Source organism: Phaethon aethereus, assembly GCF_964289735.1.
Source record: "Phaethon aethereus genome assembly, chromosome: 21".
In the NCBI taxonomy this organism is placed as follows: domain Eukaryota; kingdom Metazoa; phylum Chordata; class Aves; order Phaethontiformes; family Phaethontidae; genus Phaethon; species Phaethon aethereus.
The window spans coordinates 1,769,812-1,797,014 of record NC_138597.1 but is presented as its reverse complement, the minus strand read 5'-3'; the positions used below and the strand labels follow the sequence as shown (position 1 = coordinate 1,797,014).

Genomic DNA, 27,203 nt, shown 5'->3' with positions numbered 1-27,203 from the left:
ATAAAAGCCCCTGGGCTCTGTCCCTATTATATTTGGAGACGCAGAAGAGAGGGCAATCTCTGTTCCAAATGCTTACAAACAATCGAAGGAGGATATAAAAACACGTCAGACCAAAACAAAACCCAAACACAAAAAGGTCAAAAATGCAGAAGTAATAATAAACGTGAAAAACTCTCCTCCCAGTCTCACCCTCTCATTACAACCCTCCCGTCCAGTTGACATTGAGCCGCTTCACACGTTGGTGCCTTTCCCACACACTCTCCTTCTCCTCCTCCGTCCCCGGAGGAGGAAGTTCAGCGTGGCTTTGGGAGAGGAGAGAAAATAAAGCCATGCCAGAAAAGGAGCAAAAAACGGAGCCCTTCCTCCTGCCCTTCTCTGCTGAGGCTGGCTCTGCTATATGCTCACCAAGGGGCAGCCGTCCTGCACCACCCAACCTGTTATTTCATATACAAGAAATCTACAGCCCCTTGTGTTTCTCAGCTCTGAATTTCCTACCACCAAGATGCCCGTTCGCAGCCTCATTTTTCTTCCAAATTCGTAAACTGCCTTTTTGCCTCACCCGCGTTTGTGCAACCTGCTTTCATGCCCTTTTCCTTGACAAACGATTTCATTGCTAAAAGCGAAGCCCGCTGCAATCCACTCTTCATCTTTTGCCCATTTATCCCATCCCCTCTGCCTCCCACCCTTCTGCTAACTCGGGCAATGCAGGATCACCTCAAGTCCTCATTAAATTGAAGTTCTCCTCTACAGCACTTTGGGAAAAGGAGGACAAACCCAGTGCCACGTGAACAAGCCTTCAGTAATCTCAAGGGGTAACATCAGTAATCGCCTACTACTACGAAATAAATTGGCCAAGAATGGAGAAACTTAGTTCAACACACAAATATAGTCACAGAATGTGTGTGGGGAGAATCTGAAATTCTCAAGCTGAGAGCAGTATCGCGTGGCTTACCATTCCCCTGGGGAAGGCTAAAATAAGACTTTAGCGCTGCAGCAAGCCTCTGCCCCAAACGCATTTTTACTTTCCTTTCTCACGTCTTGATGCTCGGTATTATGATCAACTACGTACTTCCGAAAGCATTTTAAATATTCCACTTTGCTAAGATTGTATCTTGTAAGAGGCAGCACTGAATTTCTATTTAAGTAGTGCTTTAAAATGTGAACAGGCTATTTTTAGCTTTTTTTTTTAATGAGGATGTTTAAAATATGGAACATACTGTTAAAACCACTGCATTCCACTGAGGAAAAAAGATAATCTCTGGGTAACACCGTATGGCGCCCAAGCAATGAAACAGCAGTCTAACACGGTGATAAATTCTACAAGAGTTTGAATTCCGCGCAACTTTGGGAAACAAGGATCATGCTGGTAACTTCCACTTCCCCAGGGAGTTTTAGGGATACGTGTCCCTAAGCAACTCAAGACTTTTCTGTGACATTCCAGAAAATAATTCATTATTTCCTGACTCTGTTTTTAGAAAGGAAAAAAAACACAGTAGCAAGAACAGTTCTCCTTTCTTTAGGGAAAGCCTCATCACTTTTCCATTTGAAGAAATGTGAACACAATAATTCAAAAGTAAGTCACAGGTTTTATGTTCTGTGAATAGGAGAATGATGGAAGAGTTAATTATAGCTGCTGTGTCATCCAGTTACAGCACACAGCAGAATCAAAATAAAGCATCTGACAGTGAATTATATGTAGTCTCAAGCAGAAAAATACAACTCCTTTTCAACTATTTTCAGCTAATTTTCAACTTTAAAAATATACAAAACTAAAGCACATAAGCTGCAGAAGGATATGTTCCCAGAATATTAAAATGAGAATATGGCTTTTCTTTTCTCTGAGGGTAATTTTAAAAACAATTGTCCTTTGCCAACTCAAAGAAAATAACTTATTAAAAATTCTTCTAGCAGAAATTAGTTCATAAGGCTTTCAGAAAAACAAGTGAGGGAAATTTTAACACGGGAATATTACAGATAGGTTAAAACAACAGCTGCGATAGCTGTGATACGCTCCTTCTTGAAAGTATTTCAAGTAATCAATAGGTTTTGGGGCAGGCCAAAAGTGGCCTAAAGAAAATGGCTTTATAACTTCATTTTGCGCTTCCTCTAAGAGCATTAAACCCGCGATGATTTTTTCCAGAAGCAGAGCGTGCTCTGGCACACAGCCTTTTCCCAACACGGGAAAACCTGCTCTTCAACATCCATGTAAACTCAGCGGAGCAGAATGCCAGCACGCAGAAAAACTAATCTCCTGAGCTGTCACAACACACGCGTTTCACAGACAGGGAGCCTGTGCTGGGAATTTGCTTTTTTAAACAGCTTCGGTTGCCTCTTCAGTGGTTTGCAGACGACTTCTCATGACGTAGGCTCATTTATGAAGAACTTCAAGTTCTTAACCAGGAAGGATTTCAGATGCTCTTTTGTCCAGCCCAGACAGCTTCTAAAGCTAATTTTACTCCAGCTTTTATCATGGCATCATAGCGATGCAGTGTAAATTTTTTTTTACTTTGCTGTTGGCAAAATCAGATGGAAAACCTGCACTATAAAGGAGATCATTCTTACTTTAATAAGGAGGCGGACATGCAATCCTTCTCTTACACGTGCACTCTACTACAAGCATACTTTACAAGCCCTTTTAAAATATTAATCTGCCTTCCATAATGCCTACAGTGCTTTAGAAGTACATGGGATACATGTGTTCTTACTCATAGCATTTATCTATGTATCTATTGTGTATTAATCAAGATAAAATCTAGTCATACTCCAGTTTTATCCATATGGGCCGAGTCCCAAAGACTCAACGTGTGAGAATCTAGCAATGGAGTTCAACTCACAAAAATGAGCCCCAAATAGGCTTGGTTTCAGTACGCTGCAGCTCATTTAACCCACAGAATTTTCCTTTTCTCCCTTTTAAGTGCAAAGATGCCATTTCAAATCGTGGTGCGTGCATCCTATATAACCAGTCCTCATATCCACAGAAACTCATTTTGCAGCTCTAGTAACTACCTATGAAGTTATGCTCCGTTTACGTATGAAAAATGAAAGCACTTGAGTGAAGAATACAAAGTGAGCCATTCTCTTTGTTCCCCAGCAAAAAAGGAGATAAAAGAGAGACTCCAAACCAGTCAATGTAACAGGATACCCGCTGCTTTTCGTCAATGGCGGCTGCGCTGGATCAAGGGATCTCACAACCTGCCCTACCCTTTTGCAATTTTAAAATGTGGGACAATTCTCATTTCTCTGAATTGAGAACGGTGAGTCAGCTGCAAGGCTGGTGACTACCCTCATTATGGCAAGCGGGAAACACAGCGGACTTCACAGAAAATAAAGCAGAAAGGTACACTGCCAAATTTCAGGTTAAAAAAAAAAACCCCACAACAACAACCTGAAAACAAGAACAACGTCCAATTGTCAGAGCAAGTTAAGAAACAAGGCACCTAGAATCATTTGAAGCAGTTTTTATTTTCCAAGGGAACACATGCCAAATTTCAGCAGGGAAAAAAGTAAAAATGAAACTGTTGGGGTTTTTTTTAATAGCTGCCTTCAAAAAATGTTTAACCAGAACGGGTAAATGATCCAGAATTCCCTCTACAGAAATATGCAATTTTTTTTTTTCTTGTCAAAATTAACTGAAATCAGGAACTCTGCCTAGATCAGCTATGATTCAATACCCTTTCAAAATAACCTCTAAGTAAAGATTATCTCCTAAAAAGATCTGTTCAGGACAATAACACAGGACAACCTCCCTCAGCATGAGTCCCAGCTGACAGCAGGTTATTCTCACGGCTGATGTCAGCAGCAGATTCCCAAGTCGGGTCAGGAAATCCAAAGTTAATGTACAGTCGGAAGCAACAGGAACCCTTTTTTCTCGTCCCTCCCTTTCCAGATCCGAGTTAAGTCACCGTAGATGATCTCTATGCAAAAAAACACCAGCTGCGAAAGTCGGCTCATGACAGTGCTGTCTGTGTGCTGATCAGCTCTACCCAGAAGACACAAATCCTTGTGATGCTTTATATATCATCAATAGGCTTAGGAAAAAAACTGCCAGTTACATTTCCTCGACCTGGGAAAATGGCGCCAGAAAATTGGTCCAAGTATCCTGAATGCACCAATGTGTGTTTTGGAAAAAGGGGATTTAAAAAAACCCTGATTATTGCCAGCCAATATCCAGAAAAAAAAAAAAAAAAAAAAAAACAAAAAACACACCAGACAGTAACTGTTTAAAAAAGAAAAACCTTAAAAAAAAAGCATCGTATTCCATTCTAGCTATAGATTAAAGGATCTTCGCCCATGAAACACTTCGACTTCTGGATGAAAAATTATATATTGACATAATATATGCACAGGTCTATTACAGGCTGCTATTTCTGTCCTACTACTAAATACTACATGAAAATAAGAAGGTATTTAACCAGAATTTCCCCCATTCTCTACACATATGCAGGTCAAAAAACACACACCAAATTACACATACCGTAATAAGAACGGCAAGTAACCCATTCCCACAAAACTCAGACAACCCCAGGTTACTCCAACAATCCAGATGGCTGTTCTGCCACATTTGAGGAGGAATAACCACGATGAAAAGTCAGGAGGTTTGGGCAGAGGGTTAGCATCTCTTTGTCGGAGCCAATTCCAACGCTGACCTAAATATGCAAGCGAGCAGCAGGTAGTTGTTTTGTACACGTGGTGTGTCCCACATAATACCAGTCCACACCAATGTATTTGTAAGAAAAAAAAAAAACATTTCTCACACCTGCAGAAATAAATACAGGTTTGGGTTTTTTTCCTAGTTAAAAGGAGCTGTTGAACCTGAAGATGAAGATATCAGAAAACTCAAGACAAACACCTCAAGTTTGTTTGTATGAAGAGATCAAGAGGTAATGAGTCGTTACCATATTTTGCAGACTACAGGTGAGCAGCTGAAGGGGCGCAGCCCACACGCACATACCACTGCGAGCTTGAACCCTGCTCTTCCATTTGATAACAAAGCTTTGTATTTCAAATACGTATATAAGCAGACTCTGGCTGCTCAGTGTGAAAGGGTGGAGAGAACAAGCCAGGGAGCAGAGAGCTATGCCTAGTAACCTCTCGGGTGTAATTATCCTGTGCCCATCACCCCGGCCTCCAGCACCTTCGGAGCTCGTGGTGCAAAGCATGCCGGGATGTGACTGCATGACATTCTTGGCACCCTTTCAAGCCGCTGAGAACTTGCCACCCAAGGAACTTTGGTTTGTGCATGTCACACGCAGCCTCAGAAGTATTTAACAACACACAGCTATGATAAAAGAATCTACGGAAGAGAAAAAAAACCAAAACAAACCTACTACATGTAAGCGGAAAGCAGTCACAAAAAGCACACAACAAATTAAAAAAAGCATTTACTGCTCTGAAGAAAGATCATTAAGTACTGCAGACAAATGAAATTAGGACATCTTCCTTCCCTTAACTTTTTCCATCTTACCACACCCAGAAAGAAGACTTAAGAAATCTCTGGGTAGGCTGGAATCCTAAATCGAAAGAAATGAAATTAAATGATGTTTAAAGGCCATGGGAAAGCAACACAACCATGACAACTTGCTGTCTTTCAGCTGGCCAAATAACACAGGCTGTTCGCAGTATTTTTTTCCTGTCTTTGACCAGTCAGCTTTTTAAGCTAGAGTCTCCAGACAGTATTTACTATATACTTAACCCATGTCAAGTGACAGGCTTATTAACATCACATTTTCATTTCTGTGACAGGCCAGATTAATATACTTCAGTCATTTTATCATTATGTCTGACACCTGAACTTTGATGAGAAACAGCAGGCTGAAATGAATCACGAAGATGATGATGTTGCTCAGAAGGACAGAGGACTACTCCCACTCCCAGACACGACAGCCGTGGGCTCCTTTTAGTTCTTCCCCTCAACTAAACAATCCACTATGATCACTAAAAATATGTGTATTAATCCCTGTCTGGCTGGTGGAGACTGTGCCCAACCCACAGTCAGTGTTACCACCTCGCTCCTCGACCTACGTCCCTCTGTCCTCAGCTGCGTACAGCCAAGAATAAAAAACACTAACCTGGAAAAAAAAAAAAGGTCTTGGTTACAAAGACATTGGCCACATAGCAAACAGCTGACTCAGCAACCACAGCAGCTTATTACTGCTGGGAAGATGCTATCCAAGCCCTCTGCTCCCCGTGCTGGCTGTTAACTTGGCTGTGGATGGGTTTGGTGTTGAACTTGGGAGCAGCTGGAGTTGCCTGCCTCCCCAGCCACCACCTTTCCGAAACAGGGATGCTCCCGGGGAATGGTGGGACCACTCACACTCAAAAATGAAACTCCGGGAAGCCAGAGGAAATGCTTTCTCAGCAAACGGCCATGGTGACAGAGCTCAGTGCTGGGAAAGATTCAAGTCATCAAGGCCTTGAGGGTGAAGTACAAAGCCAGCTCTTTGGCGTAGCTTTCCCACAATTAAACTTCCACCGATGCAAAGAGGGAAGAAAGAGGGTGGGTGTGAGAATGTGCGAGTCCAAAGAGTCTCTATTTTTTAACCTTACCTTCATCGAGGGAAGCCTCGGCTTAAAAACCAGCCCCCGTGAGAAGTCCCGCTGCAGCCACCCAAAACTCCCACCTCCTCTGACTGCGCCGGGCTTCTGCCAAATTATTTCAAGCGCCGTTGGGAGCTGCCTGCAGAAGAGCTCCCACTCAAGGCTGCCGGAACCGATAAGCCTGCGATGGCAGTGGCTTTTGTAAGAAAACGGCGGGACAGAGCTCACTGCTATGGCAGAGGAATGGCTTGTTCAGTCTAGAAAGAAAAACTGCTTTCAACCCTTTGGCCAAAATTAGCGTAATACTGTTAAAGTAAAAAGCTTTTGCCAGCCATCTGCAGATGATCTAAATTAGTATTTTGCAATTGTCACTTCAGAGCGTATCAAATCTTTAAAAAACCCCAAGATTTTAGTTCAAGACTCACGGGAGGTAGGTATGTCTTAACATCGCTGCGTTGCAGGTGGAAAAATAAGGTAAGAAGAGGCCAAGGGCTTTGCCCAAGGTCATTCAATGAACCACCAAGGGAGCAGGCTGAGGAACTTGATCTCCTGGCTCACAGGAGGCCAAATCTTTCCAAAATACTGAGAAAGCAACATTTAAAGGCAGTTTCCTAAACTACAACTGCACTGCTTTCATGAAGGGATCTACTAAGTGTCTTTAAAAAAAAAAAAAAACACACCCTGCTCCAAGTACTGTTTACAAGCCAGGATAGTAAAGCACCACTTAAAATGCAACCACTACTGTGTCCATGGATGTTACTACGTGTTTACCTGAGGAGTACATAGCAACTTCTTTTGCCTTAAAAACCCTGTCAAGTGATTTCTTGGGAATAAACACTTCTTAATACAATTTTAACAGCATTTGGCCTTAACTATACTGACATCGTGTTGAGCACTGGACATTTTTCAGAAGAAAAGCCTTTTTCATACATACGCTAAAAACAAAAAAGCACCAGCTCCGATTCTCCTCCAGATTATTTCAGTCTTGCAGAGGTATAAATGTTTTTTTAACATAAACCTGCTGGTAGATCACAGCAAACAAGACGCGCGAAATTAATTCTGTCTTCATCTTTCAGAAAAGCATCACACCTTGCCTTAAAAAAGAAACAAACCTGGCACTATTTTTATGCCCTACATCCCCAACAGCTCCCACATCTCTGCCATCTGGCCCCACACGTGCCCCATGGACTCCACCCTCGGCCGCTCCTTACCTTCTGCTCCCTGGGGCCACGCTCCCTGCCTGCGCAGGCAGCAAGCCCCTCACCTCATGTTCTGCCCTGCCAAAAGGCGAGCGAGATCATCGCCTCCCTCTTCAAGGCACTGTTTTTTAGCGTTACACAAAATGCCATTCGTTGGAATTCCCCCGGTTAGGAGAGGTTTTGAAATGGTGCACCCCTCTCATAAACAAATAGAATTATTCTTCAGATGGGAGCTGCAATGAAAGGCATGCCAAGATACACAGCTGATAAACAATGCCTCTTAAGTAAAACTGGGAACATGCGAAGCTTAATATAGAAATTCCATTTATGGCGGATAAAGCTGTGGAAGTTTCGTACTTCTAAAAATGGTCACTATTGTCCAAAGAGCAAAATCTAAAAGCAAATGGACAAAGCGACCCTAGTTCTCCATCCGAAATAATTACACGTATTAAGGGTGTTTTTCAAACAGAATTTCTATCTTCTCCAGCCTTCTAAAGAAATGCCAAAGAGATGAAGGGAAGAATAATTTTGGAGGCTTTTTTTTAATACCCTTTTTTAGACCAACTACAGCAACTGGAAGCAGGACACGAGCACTTTGTCAAACCGGAACGGTAGCTGTTATTCTCACATAAAGGACTACTTAAAATGGAAGGCCTGGGAAAAAAGCAGTGATTTCTGTGATCTCAGGCGGCATACATTATAAAAGAGAAGACATTTGATGAGTTGTATGCTAAGGATTAATTTGCCATTTAAAAATGCAGAGAACAGATGGATCTCTTGGCTAGGACTATATTTGGGAATTACTTCATTTTCTGCCCACATGCAAATAAAAATACAACTAAAAGTAGAACTTTCTGTGAAATTTCACATGAGCAAAAAACACTTAAGTCACGAAAATTAAAAAAAAAAGGGACAATCTTTGCATGAAACAGGTGAAGCCCTACAGCCTGGTGAACGTACATCATGTTGGTACGGAAAACATGTTTTTATATTTGTCAAGTGACTACATAGAGTAATTTCAGCCTTAGAAGTTAAAAAAACAAAAGCAGTATCGTACGACAGCGTGGTCCTTGTGTTTGTCTCTTAAGAGTAACTTCTGAAAAAGCACCCTACTGGAATTTAATTCAGCAGTATTTGTTACAATTTAGTGATTAAACCTCCGCACGGTCAGAAGTCCAGGGACTCCCCTTCCCACGCGCCTGGGCCAGTTCCGTCACGCTAACCACAGATGGTAAAAGGCAGGGTGAGGGCTTAGATATCTGTGGGAAAAATGCAAAAGTAGGGAAAAAAGCAAATGAAAAATGCCTTACATCCTCACAATTCCCCGGATCAACTGCCTTTACATCCCTGGGCCTCCATACCACATGGCAGAGGCAGCACATAGTTACCAGGGCTGGGAAAGGAGGAGCAGCGTGAGGCAATTCAGCTGGTACACCGGAGATTACAGGACAGAAGAAAAGTCCTCCAAGGAATTCCCACACGCAAAGCCTACGTGCCCCACCTGCATGCTTCCCTTACGGGATTTAGTGCTTACGGAGAGCAGACTTTAAAAGCTCCAAACCATAGCAGCGCAGCAAGGCACGGTCTGTACACCACACGTACCGTATTAATTAAGCATCTTCTTTTTTTCACATGTGATTTCTAAAAGTTACGGGGAAACTGCATATTAAAAAGCAAAACCAACATAAACTCCTTCTGAAATAACTGTTACGATAGCATCTATTTGCTTCTCCTCTAACAACACAACAAGCCATTCCTCATTTCCCTCCGCCTCAAAACAAACAAACAGAAAACTCACAAACCAGCATTTACCCAGCAAAGCTCCGACCGGCGCAGGATGTCTTCAGCGTATTCCCAGCCTCTGAAACAGGGATAAACACAGCTCCACGTGCGTTTAGAAAGCGAAGAGGAATAGAAAATTTGTACTAACCTGATAGCTTCCTTTCTGTGACTATTCATCCTTCACAAATCCAGACAACAGGACATACCAGGCAGTAAACAAACATTGAAGGGAGGGACTAACTTCAAAGCAACTCTGTAAATCTTACATAATTTGAGGGTTTGAGATCTTGCAGCAACCTCTTACCAAACGAGGTGTCAGATGATAGAAGGAGGTCAAACCTGTAGCAGCCAGAATAAGTAGGGCACTTTGCATCTCTCCATCAGCCCAGCCCGGCACCATTTGGCCGTGGGGACCTGGCTGCTGTTCGTTCTTGGGAATTCACTTTGAGGAGGAGAACGGTGCCTTTCTTTCACACGTTATCGCGCTAGAAAAGCATTCCACTCTCAAACGGACGAAAGACAATAAAATACATGAATGCCCTTATCGCCAGAATCTGCTAGAGATGCGCCTTAATTATTCCCCTTCCTGAAGCGTTTGATGAGGCTTCCATATTTTTCCCCAGGTATAAAAATGATGACGATTTCTGGGCAGCTGTGGGGAATATAAGGCAACTATGGAAGAAATGAGGAGACGGCCCTGAAAACCTCTTCCCTTTTGTAGAAAGGATTCTCCAACAGGTACTTCTGCTGCCATCCTAGATTTCTAAGTGTCTTCTAGCCAAAATCACTTTGAGCTAAATAAAGCAACTGCACGCTGAACCCCAGACGTTCTTCAAAGAGAAGTATTTGAAAGGCTCCACGTGTCACTTCTCCAAAGAGGAGAGAGGACTTGTGGTTGGAAGGAGATGAGGTGTTTGTTTCTGAAACCCAGCAAGCGTCGGGAAACGCAAAAACAGGTCCCCTACCTTTGTTACAGGATTCTTGAAGAGGGATTCACAGAGAATCTCGTTTCTTAATGCCACGCATGCTAAAAGGGTTATTTTTGTTCTTCTATTAGGCACCTAATAAATAATAATGCATGCTTTTCATGTTTTTTATTAATACAGCATCTACACAGCACACGTCTCCCTCTTCCTCCTTTTGAAAACTCAGCTTTTGCTTCCCTTAAAGATTTTAAAAATTAGGACTACATCCTGGCACATACAAATTACTTCTCCTCTATACAACACTGAAGCCCTCACTTCTCTCCCAGTCTGTGATTTTCCACTCGTAAACGTGCTGCAGTCTCCTCTCCAACTGGCATTACCAGCCAACCGTAACGATCTGGAGAAGGATATCTAATTGCCCGCTAAGAAGCTTTCACGCTTAAAACCTTGATGCCATCATTAGTGGTTTTGGCACTTGCGACGTTGCGGAGGACTACGCTTGATGCTTGGACGTTAAGGGCAGACCTAAGCGCATCAGTTACACGGTTAATTCAACGGACAAAGATTGACCGACGTTATTCTCTTCTCCCCCCCCGCCCCCCAAATTATTTACCATTAATTCACATCCCTGTGACCTTAGTTGAAGCACAACATGTTCTATCTAAAGTTGGTTTTAAGGTTAATGCCCAGGTCTCACCAATACACCTCAAAGAGAGCTGTTTTCCCAGCCCTTAGGTTTTAAGGGGAAGGTTCTCCTCCCAGAGGTATTACCATGCCCGCAGCCAGGCCTCTGGCAGAGCCAGAAACATCCTCTTTGGGGAAAAAAACCCAAATAACTGCATTTGCAAGTCCAACCTTAAAGATGCGAAGGGACACTCCATCTACGCTTTAATGGAAATGCGCATGAGTGAACACAGGCGGCAGCTGGATTTTTCCTTTGATCATCGTACTGACTGGTATTTTTTCAGGAAGCATTCAATACAGCCTTCCGCTTTTGCTATTCATCCCTCCACGTGAATATTCATTAGAAATTATTAAGCTGCCCATTATTCCAAAGGTCTTTATGACGGGAACCCTCTCCCCCACCTTTTGGTGCCTGTAATGTATGTGTCTCCATCTGAGCTGTTTAGACTCCCTTCATCATCATCAGAGACAAGCAGGCACTTCTAGGCTATGATCCCTCTCATCTATTTTAGCAATGATTCACATGCAAGTTGTACTTCTCTCAAAGAAAGGGGAATTTGGACCATTCAAGCAGAGAAAGGCACCCAGCACAGCCCACCGCACTCCACGGTTTCCCTGTTTTCTTTGGCTCTTTCGGGGTTTGGTTTCCCCTCGCTCTTTCGGCATACAGCAGGAAGAGAACAGGCAGCAGATTTCTTCCTGCCTTCAGGATCCCTCAGACTTAAGCTTGGATTCTGAGAAAGAACATGGGCAGCTTCAACTTCCCTGACCTCAGCTAATTCTCCCCTTCCCTCAGCCTACTCAAGATGATTAAGCAAAATACTTGGAAGGAAATCAAAGCCTTAAAAAGGCAATTAGAAGTGACCATTTTGTTAATACGCGCACGCACAACCCCAAAGTCAAACCCAATCCACCAACAGCACCAGACCTTCCTCGGGCTGCAGCACCTGCGGGAAAGAAAATCCATTTTCAGCAGCTCCCGTGGGCTTAACGAACAGCCCAAGGCAAAACTCAGGAGGACAATGTCTCCGGCAATGCCGGCAGGAGCAATGCCTTCCGTACGGCTCGGGTTTTTCCCACCCTTCCTAAAAAAGGAGGATAGAAAGACCTGAAATTCCCAAACCTCAGACCAGACACTGGCTCCCGCTCCTGCAGACCTGCAGCTGTCCACAGGTGACTTAGAATTCTATGTTATTTGTAAAACACAGCAGGTCTTCCTCGCCCAGAGAGGATAAGGCAAGTTCCTATGAGGGTCTGGATTTACATGCCAGAAATCCTTGTATTGGCTAACAAAGACTCTGATCTGATTGCAAGAAGCCTTTACAGCATTAAAAACAATCTCTTTAACAGAATGCAAAACAATAAAGTCGTTTGAGACAATCAAAATAGTTATCGTTGTAATAAAACAGAGGTCTTTTTCTAGGACCGCTTTCCATTCGCAGCCATCCCCAACACAACATGTTTTTACGACTCCCATCCTGAAATTAATTTGGAAAAAGATGGAAATCGTTCTCTGCCTATAGAGGCAAAGAAATCAAATGCATTTTGAAAAAGCAGGAGCAGCAGTTGAGCTTCTGCGCCCTGCCACACAAAGAAAGGCTGACAGACCAGATTTAGATAAACACCTACTTCTGCAAATTTAGGAAGAGGCTTAATTGCTTTGTCATTTAGAGCCAACAACTACCAACTATTATTGGGAATACCGCCGGGGATAGGAGGCTTTGTACTTGCAGCAAAATGTCCACTCTTTTCTTTTTGGCAGCTCATGCAAAGAAAACTTATGTATAAAATAAAAAAGCCACTAACCTGATGAGAATGTTTTAAAGGATTTCATTGTATATTCATATAAGAGATGAAGGGGTTTTCTTCCAGAGGGGCTAGCAATGTTGAAATTTCTATTTTATTTCGCAACTGCGTCCTACCTGCTTCATATCACCGCAGTGGTAGCATTACATGGGGGCAAGCTTGAAAGTCACCCCTTTTTGGGGATTTTTGGGGCTCATTCCTCTGGCCAGAAAACCAGTGCTAATTTCTAGAGCGGGCAGTGCGTCGGGCACTGAAGGAAGGTTTCAAAAATAAAAAGCAACCTAAAACTCAAAGGTTGAGAACAGAGAGCCCCGGTTATCTCCTCCAGGCCTCACTTTTACCCAGGGCGCTGCTGTTTCACAGTGTAACCGCGGCGCTTTCCTGCGCTGTGTGAGAGGAAAAAAAAATAAAATAATAATAAAAAAAAAATCTTCACGCAAGAGCGAAAGCCGCTCCAGAGTTAGGGTTTGGGTCGGGAGAAGAAAAAAAAAAAAAAAACGGTTTTATAGAAAGCTGAGGTATTTTTAACCGCCGGGTTTCCAGGGCGGCGCGGGCGGCCCCGCCCTCAGGGCGGCGCGGCGGCGGGCCCGGCCGGCTCCCGCCGGTTCAGACCGGTTCTCAAGCACAAACAACCCGCCCCCCCCCCCGCTCGCTGAGGCGACCGCCGACCGGGGGCTGCCCCCCCGCCGCTTCCCCCGGCACGGAAAACACCCGCTTTTCGCTTAAAAACACGCGGCTGAGGCGGCCCCGCGCGCCCGGTCACCTTCTATCTCCCGACCCACCCCGACCGTGCCGCCATTACAGCGCCGGGACAGGCGCTCCCGCCGCCACCAGAGGCGACCTAAAAGCGGCGGATTTTCGGAGCGAGATAAAAATCTATTATGCAACGCACATTTTTAATAGATTACTCTAGAGTATACAGATGAGGTAATGCGAGTTGGCGCCCTCCCCCAGCCGCTCTGTCAGCAGCTCGGCGGCGGGGCTGGGGCGGGAGAGCGCGGCTTCGCCTCCCTGCGGGCTGAGGTGACTGATGGGCTGTCGCTGGTTCCCGTCCCCTTGGGACGGAGACACCATTTGCTCGCCAGCTGCGAGGAGATCTTCGATCCCGGGCGATATATTGCCTTTTTTGTTTTTTTCCACCGCCCACAAGGGGATATATTTACGTGTAAACACGCATGTGCCTACATGTACAGGTCGTCGTTTTTGTTTTTTTTTCCTGGCCGTTTTTGAGAAGGGAGGGTATAAAGGTTTGCTTTCTGTATTTCAATGTTTTCAGCAAAAAAAAAACCTCCTTTCTCTTCAAAGCTATCTGAAAACTTTCTGCCTGTGCTCGATTTCAAGAAACTCGATATCCTCCCAAGAGTAAAAAAAAGTTTAAAAGGATGGTCTAGGTTATATTTAGATGAGAAGCAGCACAGGCTGACATGAACAGAAACACCAGAAAGAACAAAGTGAAAATGCTCGACAGTTGGTAACAAAAACCTGAGAATATCTGAGCTGGGTTTTTAATTTTCCTTCCCCTAATTCACATTTCCCTGTACGGAGGGAACATCAAAGCAGCACATGGCTTTACGTGAACAAAAGGTAAAGATGACTGTTTCACCTGACTCTCAGAGCATTTATTGCTGCCTTCGTGGTAATTGAAAAGGAGGCTTCCGGCTCCACGCATTTTTTTTGTATTTTAAATCTAAGCCTGATTCTTTTTTCCCATACAAACAGGAGCATGCTCAACTCTCTCGTCCTCCCAGAAGAGATTAAAAATATTCAGGTGATCTCTACAGTGCAAAATTTATGTGGAATTATTTAACATCGGCAAAGGCCATCTCACAGATTCTTGAATAAAGACTGAACAGCTACATTTAACCTCATTCTTCCTGATTTTTCAGCTGCCCCCAGCAGAGGTATCTCTCAACCCACTCAAAAACCCTAAATCCCATTCTAAGTCAGTGATTCATCGCTTGCTGGCAGACAAACTAAGCGGAAAAGAGGAGATGAAGACAATGGTAGGGAAAGGTTTGCGTTATGTAATGAAATGAAATTCACTGTTTTCTACTTTCACTTCAGTTTTTCAAACACACTAAGAAAGTCCCCAACAAAACAAAATACACTGCAGCCTCCACGGGAGGTTTCAGGGAGCCTGTGTTTCCCATGATTAAAATTCTCTTGGCAGTATTTTCCATCAGTTTATTTCAATATTAAGACACATAAAATAACACATAAGTATTCCTTTCCAACTGGAACTCATTGCTCCAGAAAGAATTTCAGCAGAGAGAAATCTAAAATTAAAAAACAATTTCCAATTACTTTATGAAAGCCTTGCCCACTTGTCTTCGGAGCTCTAACTATAGCTATCACAATTAACTAAAAAAAAAAAAAAATTCCATTTTCAGACTTCTATATGTGCAAAATCGCTTTACTTCTGCACTACAGGAATGACTATGCTCTCCTAAACCCTGGTGAAAATAAAGTCACTTTGCATCTAAGCTGAAGCTGCTTTTTTAATCCTATTTTACATTACAAGCTATAGGAAATTACTCATCTAACTAGTAAATCCTCCAGCATCCTTGACATCGGACAACTGAACAAGCACTCTTTAAAAAATAAATTTAAAAAAGAAGGCAAAAGGAAATTTCAGGTCGCTGATCTGTAAATTTACACACACATATAGGCATGCGGTGTTCACGCTTTCACATTCTATAGGAAATCAAACATTTCTGCCAGGATTTTATAAAGAAGTTTAAATCCCGTTTCAACAAGGTACTTCGCCACGTGCCCAGCTTTTAAGAGCAGAACATCCCCCTGCTTGGTGCCATGTGGTTCAGTACATCGCTGCAGCAAAGCTTTAAAAATAATCACTAACACATGGAACAGTAAGAAACATGTAAAGCCATTTGACATTACAAAACTGCATAAAAATGCACAGAATTATTTTTTTTAGTGCATTAGAACACCTTGACAAGCAGCCTAGAAAAGATCATTTTCTACCAAAAAAAAAAAGGGAGGGGGATTTTTTTTCCTATGGGATCACACAGCTTCCATGCATATTCAGCTTCTTCCATTACACAGTACAGAAAATATGTTTGCTAATATATCATTTGTGGTGCGTATTCAAAGCAACAAAATGGAGAAATTAAGGCTTCTGCTCGCAGAAAATTAAAATATAATTTTCGAGCGGTTTTTAGTCTTTCAAGGTGATTAAAAAAAAAACCCACAAAACTCAACGATCCTTTTCCATAACACGGGTGGGGAGTGAGAAACCTCACATTAGGACAACTTCAAAACACAAACTCTTCCCCAAATCTGCACAGGTGACACCCTCTGAGAAAGCGGCTCCCGCAGAAAGCATTCGCATCCACCTCAGCCCGCTGGGCGACTTCTGAGAGGCCACAAAATACACCAAATAAAGCCCTGCTGCAGAGAACATGGTTTATTTTTACCGACTTTTTTTGGTCTTCTCTTCTACATTACTCCTTCGCAGCTCCCATTACAAATCCCCCATTTAAAGGCCTCCGAATATACATTTAAAGCGAAGCTTAGCTGAGATCCAATGCAACAAACTACAAACCTTTATGAAATAAAGACGCTTTAAAAAAAAAAAAAAACAAAAAACCAATCTGCAGAGCCTCTTTCCTCATGTTATTGTCCAGGAAAATCATCTCCATTTAATGAAAGTCATATTTACTTCACACAGCTCTTCAAAAACCACAAGGAACAAAGCCCAAACTTCTCCTTCGCCACGTTTCTGCTCGTTTTTCACGGCCCCTGAAGGACGGTGCCATGCACTAAAATTCTCACAAGTGTTTTAACACCCACGAGTTTCCACAGGCTCCAGCGTTTATCCCCAAACATTGACACAAGCGTGGGTGAGTGACCCACCCCTCTAAGGAAACACAACTTCCGAGACTTGAGTGACAAAGCTCTTCAAGACGTACAGTTTCAGAAGAATTCAGTGTCATAAAGACCTTAATTTCACAGCGTCACAAAATTGGCCATTTCCACTTATAATAAAGCCGTAAGATGATCTCCAGTTTGCTAAAACCCCTGAGAAATACTACGGAAATTGCACGTAGTAATTCTTCAGACAATAACAAACCGTCCTGAGTCATTCCAGACAGATCCCACTCTAGAAATTAAAAATATATAGGGAATTTGGTAAATCAATCTAGGGGTGACGCAGCTGGATTTTACTACCCAGGGTATGGGTAGTAAAAAATAAATTTCTGCCTCCGCTGGGTATGGGAATCCTGAATATACCGCACAGCAAGTGGGAGCACCTTACCAGTAAAAAGGGGGGTGAGGTAGCTTCTGCTCACCACAGGGTACGAGGGGTTTACAGATCTACATTGCTAAATTTAAAATGTGTTAAAAATTAAATAGGAAAGTCCACTTGTGCTTTAAAGACTTCAAGGCCAGGTGGAGTTTTGCTTTACAAAGTAAAGCTATGGTTAAATGTTTATTAATATCTAACTCATTACTTAGAAACACATAAAACTCCTTTCTGATCCTTCAAAATGAAACACACTATCCACCACATTCCATTACTTGCTCTACTGAATCTGAATTTACTGTATTAATAAGAAAAAAAAAAAGTTTATTTCCCTTTCCTCCCAGAATATCGTCTAGTTTTCCATTACTACAACTAGAAATTGCCAAGAAAATGAAATGCTGAAGTGCAGCAGACACGGCTTATCTTCCAAGTAAATCTCAAAACTTTGTTCCAGTGGGATCATATTTAGTCCTCTCAAATTCAGAGCAGTTATTCATCCCGTCTCGACGTCCCACCAATGACATTTTATAAATATTATGAGTTTCTTGGACCATTCTGCAACGAGCAAAGGAGCACCGGAAGATTTTTTTTTTCCCCTGCTTGGGATTTTTTTTTTTAAATCTTAACTGTAACCAGGTGTCCTTTCAATTCATCTTCTCTAGGTTGGGTTTTTTTTGAGACCTCTGGAAGTCTTCACCAATTTTTTTAAGCTGTAACAAGTGTGAAAATCTTTGACAAAGGGTTGTCTTTATCCAAGTCTTAAGATCTCATTGAGAGAGAGGTGTTAGAAATAAAGAAGCCTTTAAAGCAGCCTAAAAGTAGTCCCAAATATTCTAGAGATGCCTCTCTCTGCCTGCTCTCCAGCCAAGACAGGACAGTAATTAAAAGAAGTAAATAGATCTTTGCATGGTTCTTTAAACAATCGGAGGGGTGGAGAAATCAGAACAGGAGGAACTAATTTCCTCATCTTCCCTTCTGTACACTTTCCCCAGTGTCAGCCCATCGGACCCTTCCAGAAGGTCCAATGGTCAAGCAGGTAAGATTTTATGAGAATAATTATCCTGATCAGAGAGTTACCCGTGGTAAAATTCCATTCATAGTGATCATCGAACACTAAGTATTTATTATACTGATATATTCATTTGCTTAATGAATATTTTCCGGTTTGGAATGTATTTCAGTATGCAAAGGAAACTCTTCCAGCTCTGGGAACCCTTCTGAAGAGCAGAGCCCTTCACCAAACAGAGCCTAAAACTTTACAGGTACAATGGTAGCTTCTTGGTTTCCACTCTTAGGATGAATGTAAATACTCTTAAAAAGCTCAGTATCCGAGAGGCATTTCAACATGAATTTTCCAATTATTAAAAGAAATCCAGCAATTAGCTGTAGTACTCTTCCCCCGCCCCATATGTCATTTATAAAGCCACACAAATACAGAACTACCGCGGCTATTACAGCACCAAGGACATGTGCGTATCACTAGGAAATGCATACTTGGATTTTTTTTTTCTGTTTTTTTAATTCTTCCAAGTCTACAATTTTTGCTGTGAGGCAAGAGGGAAAAATGGAAAGGCAACACATCAATCTTTTAAATGGTGGTGGCGATAGGGAACAAGAGGAAACTGGACAATAGTACTCAACATTTCCCAAAGTATTTTAAAAATGTGTCCTGTAAAAAGTAGCTGACCTTAAAATTTGCTTATTCCCTCACTTAAGCAAATAAAACATTCACCCCATTCTCCAGCCAGGCAGGCAGCAGCAAGGCCTCGCGTTCATACATCCCCGCTTTGTCTAGCTGGCACCTTACGGATGCTGCACAGATCCACCATGGAAAATAATTAATGCCGGCAACAGCATCCCCCTCGGATCTGTTTCGTGCCAACCTGGACTTTTTACATTTCATGCCAGTTTACTTCTACATCAATGAATAACGCTTTGTCACAAAACACCTTATATTTTCACAGCCCGGGCTCGCAACTCCTCGCCATGCCTCAGAAAATGACCCGCAAAACCCACGGGACGGTCGCTTTGGGTCGGGTAAAGACGCGCAGTGGCCTTACCTGTCGCTGCTGGTACTGCTGCTGCTGCTGATGGAGTCGCTGCTGGAAGATCTGCTCCTGGATCCGCTGCCACTGGGCGAGCGGGTGGGTCTGGACGCCTGGCTGGCCAGCCTCTGCGGGGACTGGGTCCTGGACTGGGACGAATGCGGCGACCGACTCCTGCTGTGCTGGTAATTCCTTTCCGGCCTTCTGCCTCGTACCTCCCGTGTAATATCATCCCTGTAGATATCCCTGTGTACCACACTGGGCAATGTAAACTGCTCCCGGGCCCTAGGTTCGTAACGGGGGTCGTGAGCATCAAAACGGTTCGGACTTCGACTCCGAGAAGTATAATAGAGCCCGTGTTGTAAAGTCCGCTCTCGAGGATCTCTATAGTAATCCTGATCGTAATGTCTCGTCCGATCAAATCCTCCCGTCCCCCGCTCATGGTGTCCATAGGCACTATGTTCATAAGCACGCTCCCTGTTATCTGAAGCCCTGCATTTAGGAAGGGGGGAAAAATACTTCATCAGAAAGGGGCAAGCACAACTAAAAGCAAATCATGCAAACATTCACGTCAGCACTGAACTTATTTTTGCGACTGCTTCTCCACTAAATGGCAATAACCTATCAAGCAAACACTGACAAAAACGTTTTACTTTACTCCAAAGTTATAGTCGTATACAATAAAGCTGAGCAATCATTTTGTTTTAATCTCAATATCAGGCTTTCATGACCAGCATCTTGCCCACACAGGAAAAAATACTGCTTTCCTGTGCAGGATCCTCATTTAAGTTGCATTTGGTTGGGTTTTTTTCCTTTTTCCTTTAAATTCAGTAAATGAGGAAAACTTCATGTTTGTGCATATCACAGCTAACTCCCCCCCCTCCATTTTTGCTAAAGAGCTTCAGAAATTCGTCTGGAATTTGGTAATTGCTGGAGCTCTTCTAATTATCCTTCTGCAAAAATGGCATCACAAATTGGGCTGTAGCCATGAAAGCCTCCGTGCAAAGCATGACCCAGAGGTAAGAAGCTGCTTTCAAAAGGGGTAGCGTAACCCACAGAGAAGGCCCAGAAAATTAGGGGTTTTCTTGTTGCTGTCCTAAAATATTTCATCCTCTTAGAGGGAATTTTGCTTTTATCAGACTGTTACACTCGATTCTTGTCAAAGTTGCACACCCTGAAGAAAAACCTGGATTAGTTACGTCAGAACACTTAAACTGCAAGGGTGCAGGCCCCCAAAAGATACTAAGACCCTACAAAAGGAGTACAAATTAAACTTTTCAGTAGGCATTTTTGTTTGTTGAGACTGCTATTGTTACTGCAATCACAGAATTTATATCTTCACAAGCACACTGCTTTCAAGTAGCTAAGGCCCATTTTGTTTCAGTATTTCAAACATTTTCAATGTCAATTGAGAAAAGCTCTACGTTCTAAGAAAGTTAGTGGGATCTCTCAAATAAAGAGATAGTAAAACTGACAGGTAAAGTTAAAAGAACATTACAAATAGTTTAGTAGTATAATTTAGACAAGTACCAGGACGGTATGTCTAAGTTACGTCCACAGAACGAAAAACCAAGAATGATTATGTTGAACGTTTTAAAAAATACTTGCAAAATTCAAAGTATGTCAGGGTAGCCGAAGTTAATTTAAAAATTTAATTATCCATCTTATGAAGGACATTTCAACCTTTTTTTTTTTTCAGCCCTCTCTCTCTGATTCTTCCTTCAGAATCAATTATTAGTCACTTCAATCTGAATTCTAATAACCCAATTCTGCCTTGTGCTTCCTCCTCCTCTCCTGCATCACAGGACTGTCTTCTACTTACAATGGCAGAAATATTTCAGGTATCTTTTATACACTGAAAATGGGATTTGAATTTTTCTCGATTAGCATCTCGGGAAGTTCCTGCCATGCCTTCTCCAATGAATCACTAGATCTTTAATCTGCTAAATATATTCATCCGCTGTTGTTAAATTAGAACTCATTTTCCAGCTTTCCACAGAACTAGCTCATGTTTTGCCTGCATTTCTCTCAAATTACATACAAGAAACTACCTAACTAGTGCAACAGAATGTCATTAACTTATACATCTGCTTGAAATTCATTGTTGCCTTTCTATTTTCATTACCTCTTGCTCGCAACAATGGCATTTTGAAAGATATTTCAGGATCTGGCACAGAAACACGTCTCTCCCCCCCCCCCCCCCCCCCCTTTTGAAGGGCCAAGATCAACAATTTTACAAACAATTGCATTTAGCATCCTACAAAGTGTTAATCAGTGAAAGCTGATTTAATGAGGTAAGAGAAAAAGCAGTACTTTCTACAGGGTTACTGCTATATAGCTGACATAAAAGAACGAAGTCCTTATCCATGAAAAGGACACAGAAGACAGACAGAGGAGCTAGCAGAGCTGAAAAATCTAATGGCTACAGTGCTTTTTTTGATTTATCTATTAGTACTAAGTACTACTGGAGTTAGTGGAAAGAGAGGGTTTGACTTGGGTTAGGAGAGGGGCTAATATACACAGGGCAGGACATACCAACCTTTTCCAAGTGTGGAAACACGACCTATATTCCCAATTAAATCTAGGGAGAGAATTGTGAACATAACTTCCCCAATTTTGGCCCCTCTTACAGGGGTAATCCACCTTCTTAATGGGCAAGGGTGTCAAATGATATTTTAGATGAACCAACAAGAAAAAAAAAAATCTTAGTGACAAGACAAAACCAAAAAAAATTCCACTGGAAGGAAGTAGTCCCAGACTGAAACCGTAACTCTGAAACCCCCAGACTTCTTTCTTGAGACAGTAGGCACTTAAATAGATCCATTATTTTTAATTTCCAGCCCTATGTCTGAATCAAGCAGCTGGTAGAAGATCGCCCAATGCACGAGGGCACTCATCGCTGCTGGCCGGCAGGCATCCTCTAGCCGCCTTTGTAACCATCCAGCCCAGTCATTTTTCACTGGCGTATCCACAAACTGGTATTAGCACCACGTCCTTAAAACTAAAGTTATGTTTAATGTGGAGTAGCAAAGAGCTTTTTAAGAGACTAGATAGTAATCCACTCCCCATGGCTACTGGCGTCTTGGCTGTATACCATCCAATAAATTCAAGGCTGTAGTTCTTATCCCAGCATTAAAAAAAGCACTATAATTTCCAAAATTTAGTAATGTCCATCATCTCTTTTTGCCAATACCATCAGAAAGAATAATCCCAATAACTTGGAAATAATGTAGATCCAAAATGGAAACATCACAAGCTGCCTTCGGTCTTCTCCATCCAAGTGTTATTTCCACGGCTAAGTGTTGTCTGTAGAATCCAAGGGGCTGCATCATTAAAGTCTACTAGAAATTTTGTGGTGAAAATCCAATTAACATACCAACTGTGTACAGTGAGAACTGAGAACTAGGCATCAAGCTTTCACAGAATTTTAGGTTCTAGTATTCCGAAGATACTCCACAGAGAACTTCACCACATGTTGTAGAGTAAGATAGCTCCATCTGGCAGCAAGGGATACATCCGAGCAAGGCCTTAATATTATCCAAGAAATGGAATCATTACTTCTAGAAAAGAGTAACTCCAATATCGATGCTGGCCAAAGGAAATCTTCCATCTTAAAACCACCTTATTTCAAGTGTAGATATCCAACCAGCTGCAGAAAACATCCTCTATGGATCCACAAGGTACCAGCCACTGGGATAGAAATCACTTCCGTTTCCAACCCAAAATAGGAAACATAGATAATTCCCAAAATTTTAAATCCATCTGGGGGCCCTAGATACGAGTTTGTGTTTCTCACCATATCAAATACAAAATACCTGCCTAGAGAAACCTTGGAACTTACCCATCAAGTCTCCGCTCATAACGTCCTTCCCGTGCATGAAGCGATGGTGGGGGGCCGTAAGTGGGCCCCCCACCACCTCCTCTGAACCCAGAAACCTCTCTACTACGAGATGCTATGGAAACTGTATCATCCAATCCCCGAGCAGCACTGGGAATGGTTCCTGGTTCATTATAATCCGTCCGTAGGTCTCTATCTCCCATTTTGTTGACAGAGTTGTGTGCCTTCTGCGCACTTTTGATGTCCACAAAATCCACAAACGCTGCCACTCCGCCTTCCGACCCCCTCTTAGGGAGTATTTTGACACTTTCGACACGTCCATATCTGGAAGAAAAGCAAAGCAGAGCACATACATTAGCGCTGGTAGAAAAAGACCGCATTTAACAGCATTGCCTCCTGCAAAATCAACATCCATTTCAAACCATTTGCCCTTCCCATACAGCAGGAAAAATCAATCTCAAAGCATGGCAGAGGTTGGAGGACGCATTTTCAGAAAGAGGAAAAAAGCCATTTGCAGAGGGAAAAAAGCCATTTAAACTTTCCATCATTATATTTAAAACTGCTCTCTTTTGGTTGGCCTATTGTGAGATCGCCCTTTTTAGAACAACAGAGCAACAGGAGCTGAAGAAATAGAAAGGTATTCACAACTAGAGCAGCCCTTCTCATTTTTCATCTGACGAGCAAGACATAATTAAAACAAAACTGTGTCACAACAAGTAGAAGTAAAGACAGCCCAACAATTTTCTTAAGAAAACAATGACCTTGACACAGCAACTCCACTACTCCGGTCTATATTTAATCCATTCAGCGCTAGAACAAGAGTCTTCATTCTGATCCTTGTTCCCGACCTCAAACCCGTTTCCTTACAACAGCCTCGCAGGACTCTTTTGAAGTGTGACCGACAGAGGCACCCCCGGACCGGGGTGCTTCTGGGGTTCAACTTTGCATCCCCGCCCCGTGGACCAAGTCACAGAAGAGGCACGCTGAAGAAAGCTGACGGGAACGTGACGCCACCCTACTTAACGTATGTTAAGTAATTGCAACACAGGCACTTACGGATGAGTAAACGTCTACATAAAAAAAAAAAAAACAAAAAACACAAACATGTTTGTGCACACAGAAAGCATGATGTAAAAATGTTTTCAAAATAACTTGCATCAACCCATAGCAAGAAAGGATAAAATGAGCAGTATGAACACAGCAACATTTTAAAACAGCCCAGAATTGCCGGTCGCATTTTGGTTGCTCGTTTCTCTAAGCCAAGAGATTTTGAGCAAAACAGGTAAGGGCTTTTAACTGCAGTTGTTAATCCACGACAGAGAGGCAAAAAGTATATTTTTGAATGTACTGACAAATGAGAAAGGGACACATAAATAAAAAACTAAGCAAGAAATACTTGTAATCTCAATGGAGAATTATTGCCAAAAAATTTTTCTATTCACAAAGGCAGCACAATGCTGAACAGACGTAAACAGATTTTAAGAAAAGCTGTTTTCAGCTATATACACAGGAAAAAGCTAATACAATTGCCTGTCTGAGGAGCAAACGCTGTCAGAACCTGCATCTGACTCCGTTTTATGCATGGCTTTCCATATACCTTAAAATTTCGTCATCCAACAACAATGACTAATCCTTAAACACCATTTGAAAACCTGCCTCGCTGACTGCTGGCTTCTCATTCCAACCTGACCTACTACACTTCATATATTATCTGGTTTGCATTTAGGTATCATTTTTCTCTGGCTTATACTCCACTGAATACAGCACGCTATCCGTTCAAGAATATGTGCACAAACTAGAACATCTTTCAAGTCAAAAAGTGCCTTGGTAGGAATAAAAAGGCAAGGTCACATACAGGGCACGTCCTTGCCCCTACGCTGCCCAGAGCAGAGCTTGCCGCCTTTGTACTCGTGGGTACAGGACGGTGACGCTTAATTCTCAGGAGCTTCCTAACCTGTGATACCAAACTGATGCACCGGTTATTTTTTATTCTAATTAAAAGCTGCAAGGAGCAAATAATAGCAAATGGTACTGCAGGAAGATACTTCTCAAAGTTTGCACTCTCCCGAGGCTGGGTAAAGTTGTCTTACCTTGAAGGCAAGATGTGGTAAGAGCAGAAAAGTAGAGATTATAGCTAATAAAATCTGTGTGAGGGGAAAAATGGCCTAATTGGATGTGGCACGTGTAAAGAGAGAAGAAACAGGAAAGGAAGCAGGGGGAAGGAAAACAGGAAAGAGATGATTTGAAAAAATGTTCATGCCCTGAATGAACCTGACAAAAAATATGAAAAATAATTAGGTATCCTAGGTACCATCACCCTTTAACACGCGTTTCAGTGCCGGTTCTCTACAGACGACAAAGGGAAGATGTAATAGGACAGAGTGCTCCAACTCTCATACCCACTGAGCTTTCCTTCTCAGTAACGTAGTTACAAAGTCACTGGTGACAACACGTAGTTCCCTTTTGCTCACTGTTTACACATTCGGTTTCTGGCAACACGAGCCTGTACTGTCTACAGTCTTCGGAGCGGGGGGAAATGGTATCTTAGCATTACTCAAAAAAACCTAAAATCCTAATTGACCTTCTGACTGTGGTCACCACAGCCTACTTTGTATGAAGTGCTGCCTGCCAGTTACATCAGAAATGAGCTCTGGAAGACTCTTCCCACTCATCATCCTGACAATTATGTCCTCATTCTGAAATCCCAACACATACATGTTATGGTAACATATGCACAGACCTCAATTATTTTTCTTTTGCTGCAGAAGATCCAGAATGTGTTAAAATGTTCAAATATTCGAGCTAACGCTGCCCAGAAAGCACTGAAAATACATAACATCGACATAATATGCTCCCCATATATCAACAAAATCACCCAGCAAACGCACAACCCTTGCAGCCAGAGCTTAATTTTTGTATTGGGAAAAGTGTACTTTGGTTGCCATTAATTAAGACTTTTTTTTTTCCCCCCCCCTAAATCAGAAATGGATGGGGGAGGCTACTACTGTATTCCACTGCAGCCACGGTCCTAAATCATCCCACTCAGAGACAGCAGGTCTTAATCCGTCCGTTATCCAGATACATAAATATATGCCGCGCTTTGGTGTCCTGCACCGTACCCTTGACGAGCCCTGAGGATAATCTGTGACAATCGTCTTTGCTGAAAGCAAGGGAGGCAGACGAGGGGAGGAGAAAGGCAGCATAAGGGGGGATGAAAGAAAACCGAGAAGGAGAGAGCCCTGAGTATTCAAGGACAGCTGCTGGAAGAGGAAGGTTTGCATTTTCCGTGCCCCAACGTGGTCCTGTGATTACACACATCCTTCGGTCCCCCACCGTGAAGATTAATCTGTCTAGTGATGTGATCCGACCCAGCCCCACCCGTTGGCGTCTCTCCGAGCTGCTCCCGTCTTGGCAGATGCTGCCGGGAGGTGGACCGCATCGAGGGGAAAGGAAGGGAGATCTGCAGTGCTGCATCACCAGACGGGTTTACTGCAGCAGAATAATACATTACAAGGGAGGGAAGAAAAAAAAAAAAACACACCAATACTTTCTGGAGGGCCGGGGGAGGAGAGGCGGCGATAACGCCGCGTTTTGTTACGCGGATCGCACGTTACAGCAAGATGGAGGCTATCTCGCTCCCGAGGAGCAACCTTTGTCCGGATCCCGAGGGCTGGGAAGAGAGGACAAAAGACAAGGGGAGGCATTGCCGCGACCTTTGGTAACGTTCGCAGAGCCTTCGCCTGGTATCTTGCTACCTGCGCGTCAGCCTTTTCCAAGAAGGCCGCGTTTCACAATCGCTGGCAGACCAAACAGAAAGCAAAGAGGCGTGTTCGCTCAGCTCCGAATCCGCAGACCCTAACGAAAACAAGGCTTTTTAGTGCCTCTTCCCGTCTGCAACGCATGCCGATTAATCATTAGCTCCATACTGTAACGAAGGCAGCCGAGGCTGTATTTTCAGAGGGGTTTACAGTTCAACCAGAAGCAGAGGAGATGAAGATGCGCAAGAGCTGCTATGTCACCGAGCCCCTCCACCAGCACAGCACGATCGCAGCACCCAGCTGTAAACAAAGATCTAGCGGCCCTCTCAGGAAAAAAAAAAAAAGTTGCTCGATAATCAGT

The 27,203-nt window shown here is 42.8% G+C and overlaps 1 protein-coding gene across 1 annotated transcript in view; it reads right to left on the bottom strand.

The window, feature by feature from the left end:
• SPEN (spen family transcriptional repressor) overlaps positions 1-27,203 on the bottom strand; it is a 67,002-nt gene that overhangs the window by 24,392 nt on the left and 15,407 nt on the right. The window contains exons 2-3 of the mRNA XM_082009415.1: positions 23,088-23,408; positions 19,262-19,738 (exon numbers count right to left, since the gene is read on the bottom strand). Coding sequence (XP_081865541.1) covers positions 19,262-19,738; positions 23,088-23,408 — 798 coding nt within the window. The remainder of the gene's footprint in view (positions 1-19,261; positions 19,739-23,087; positions 23,409-27,203) is intronic.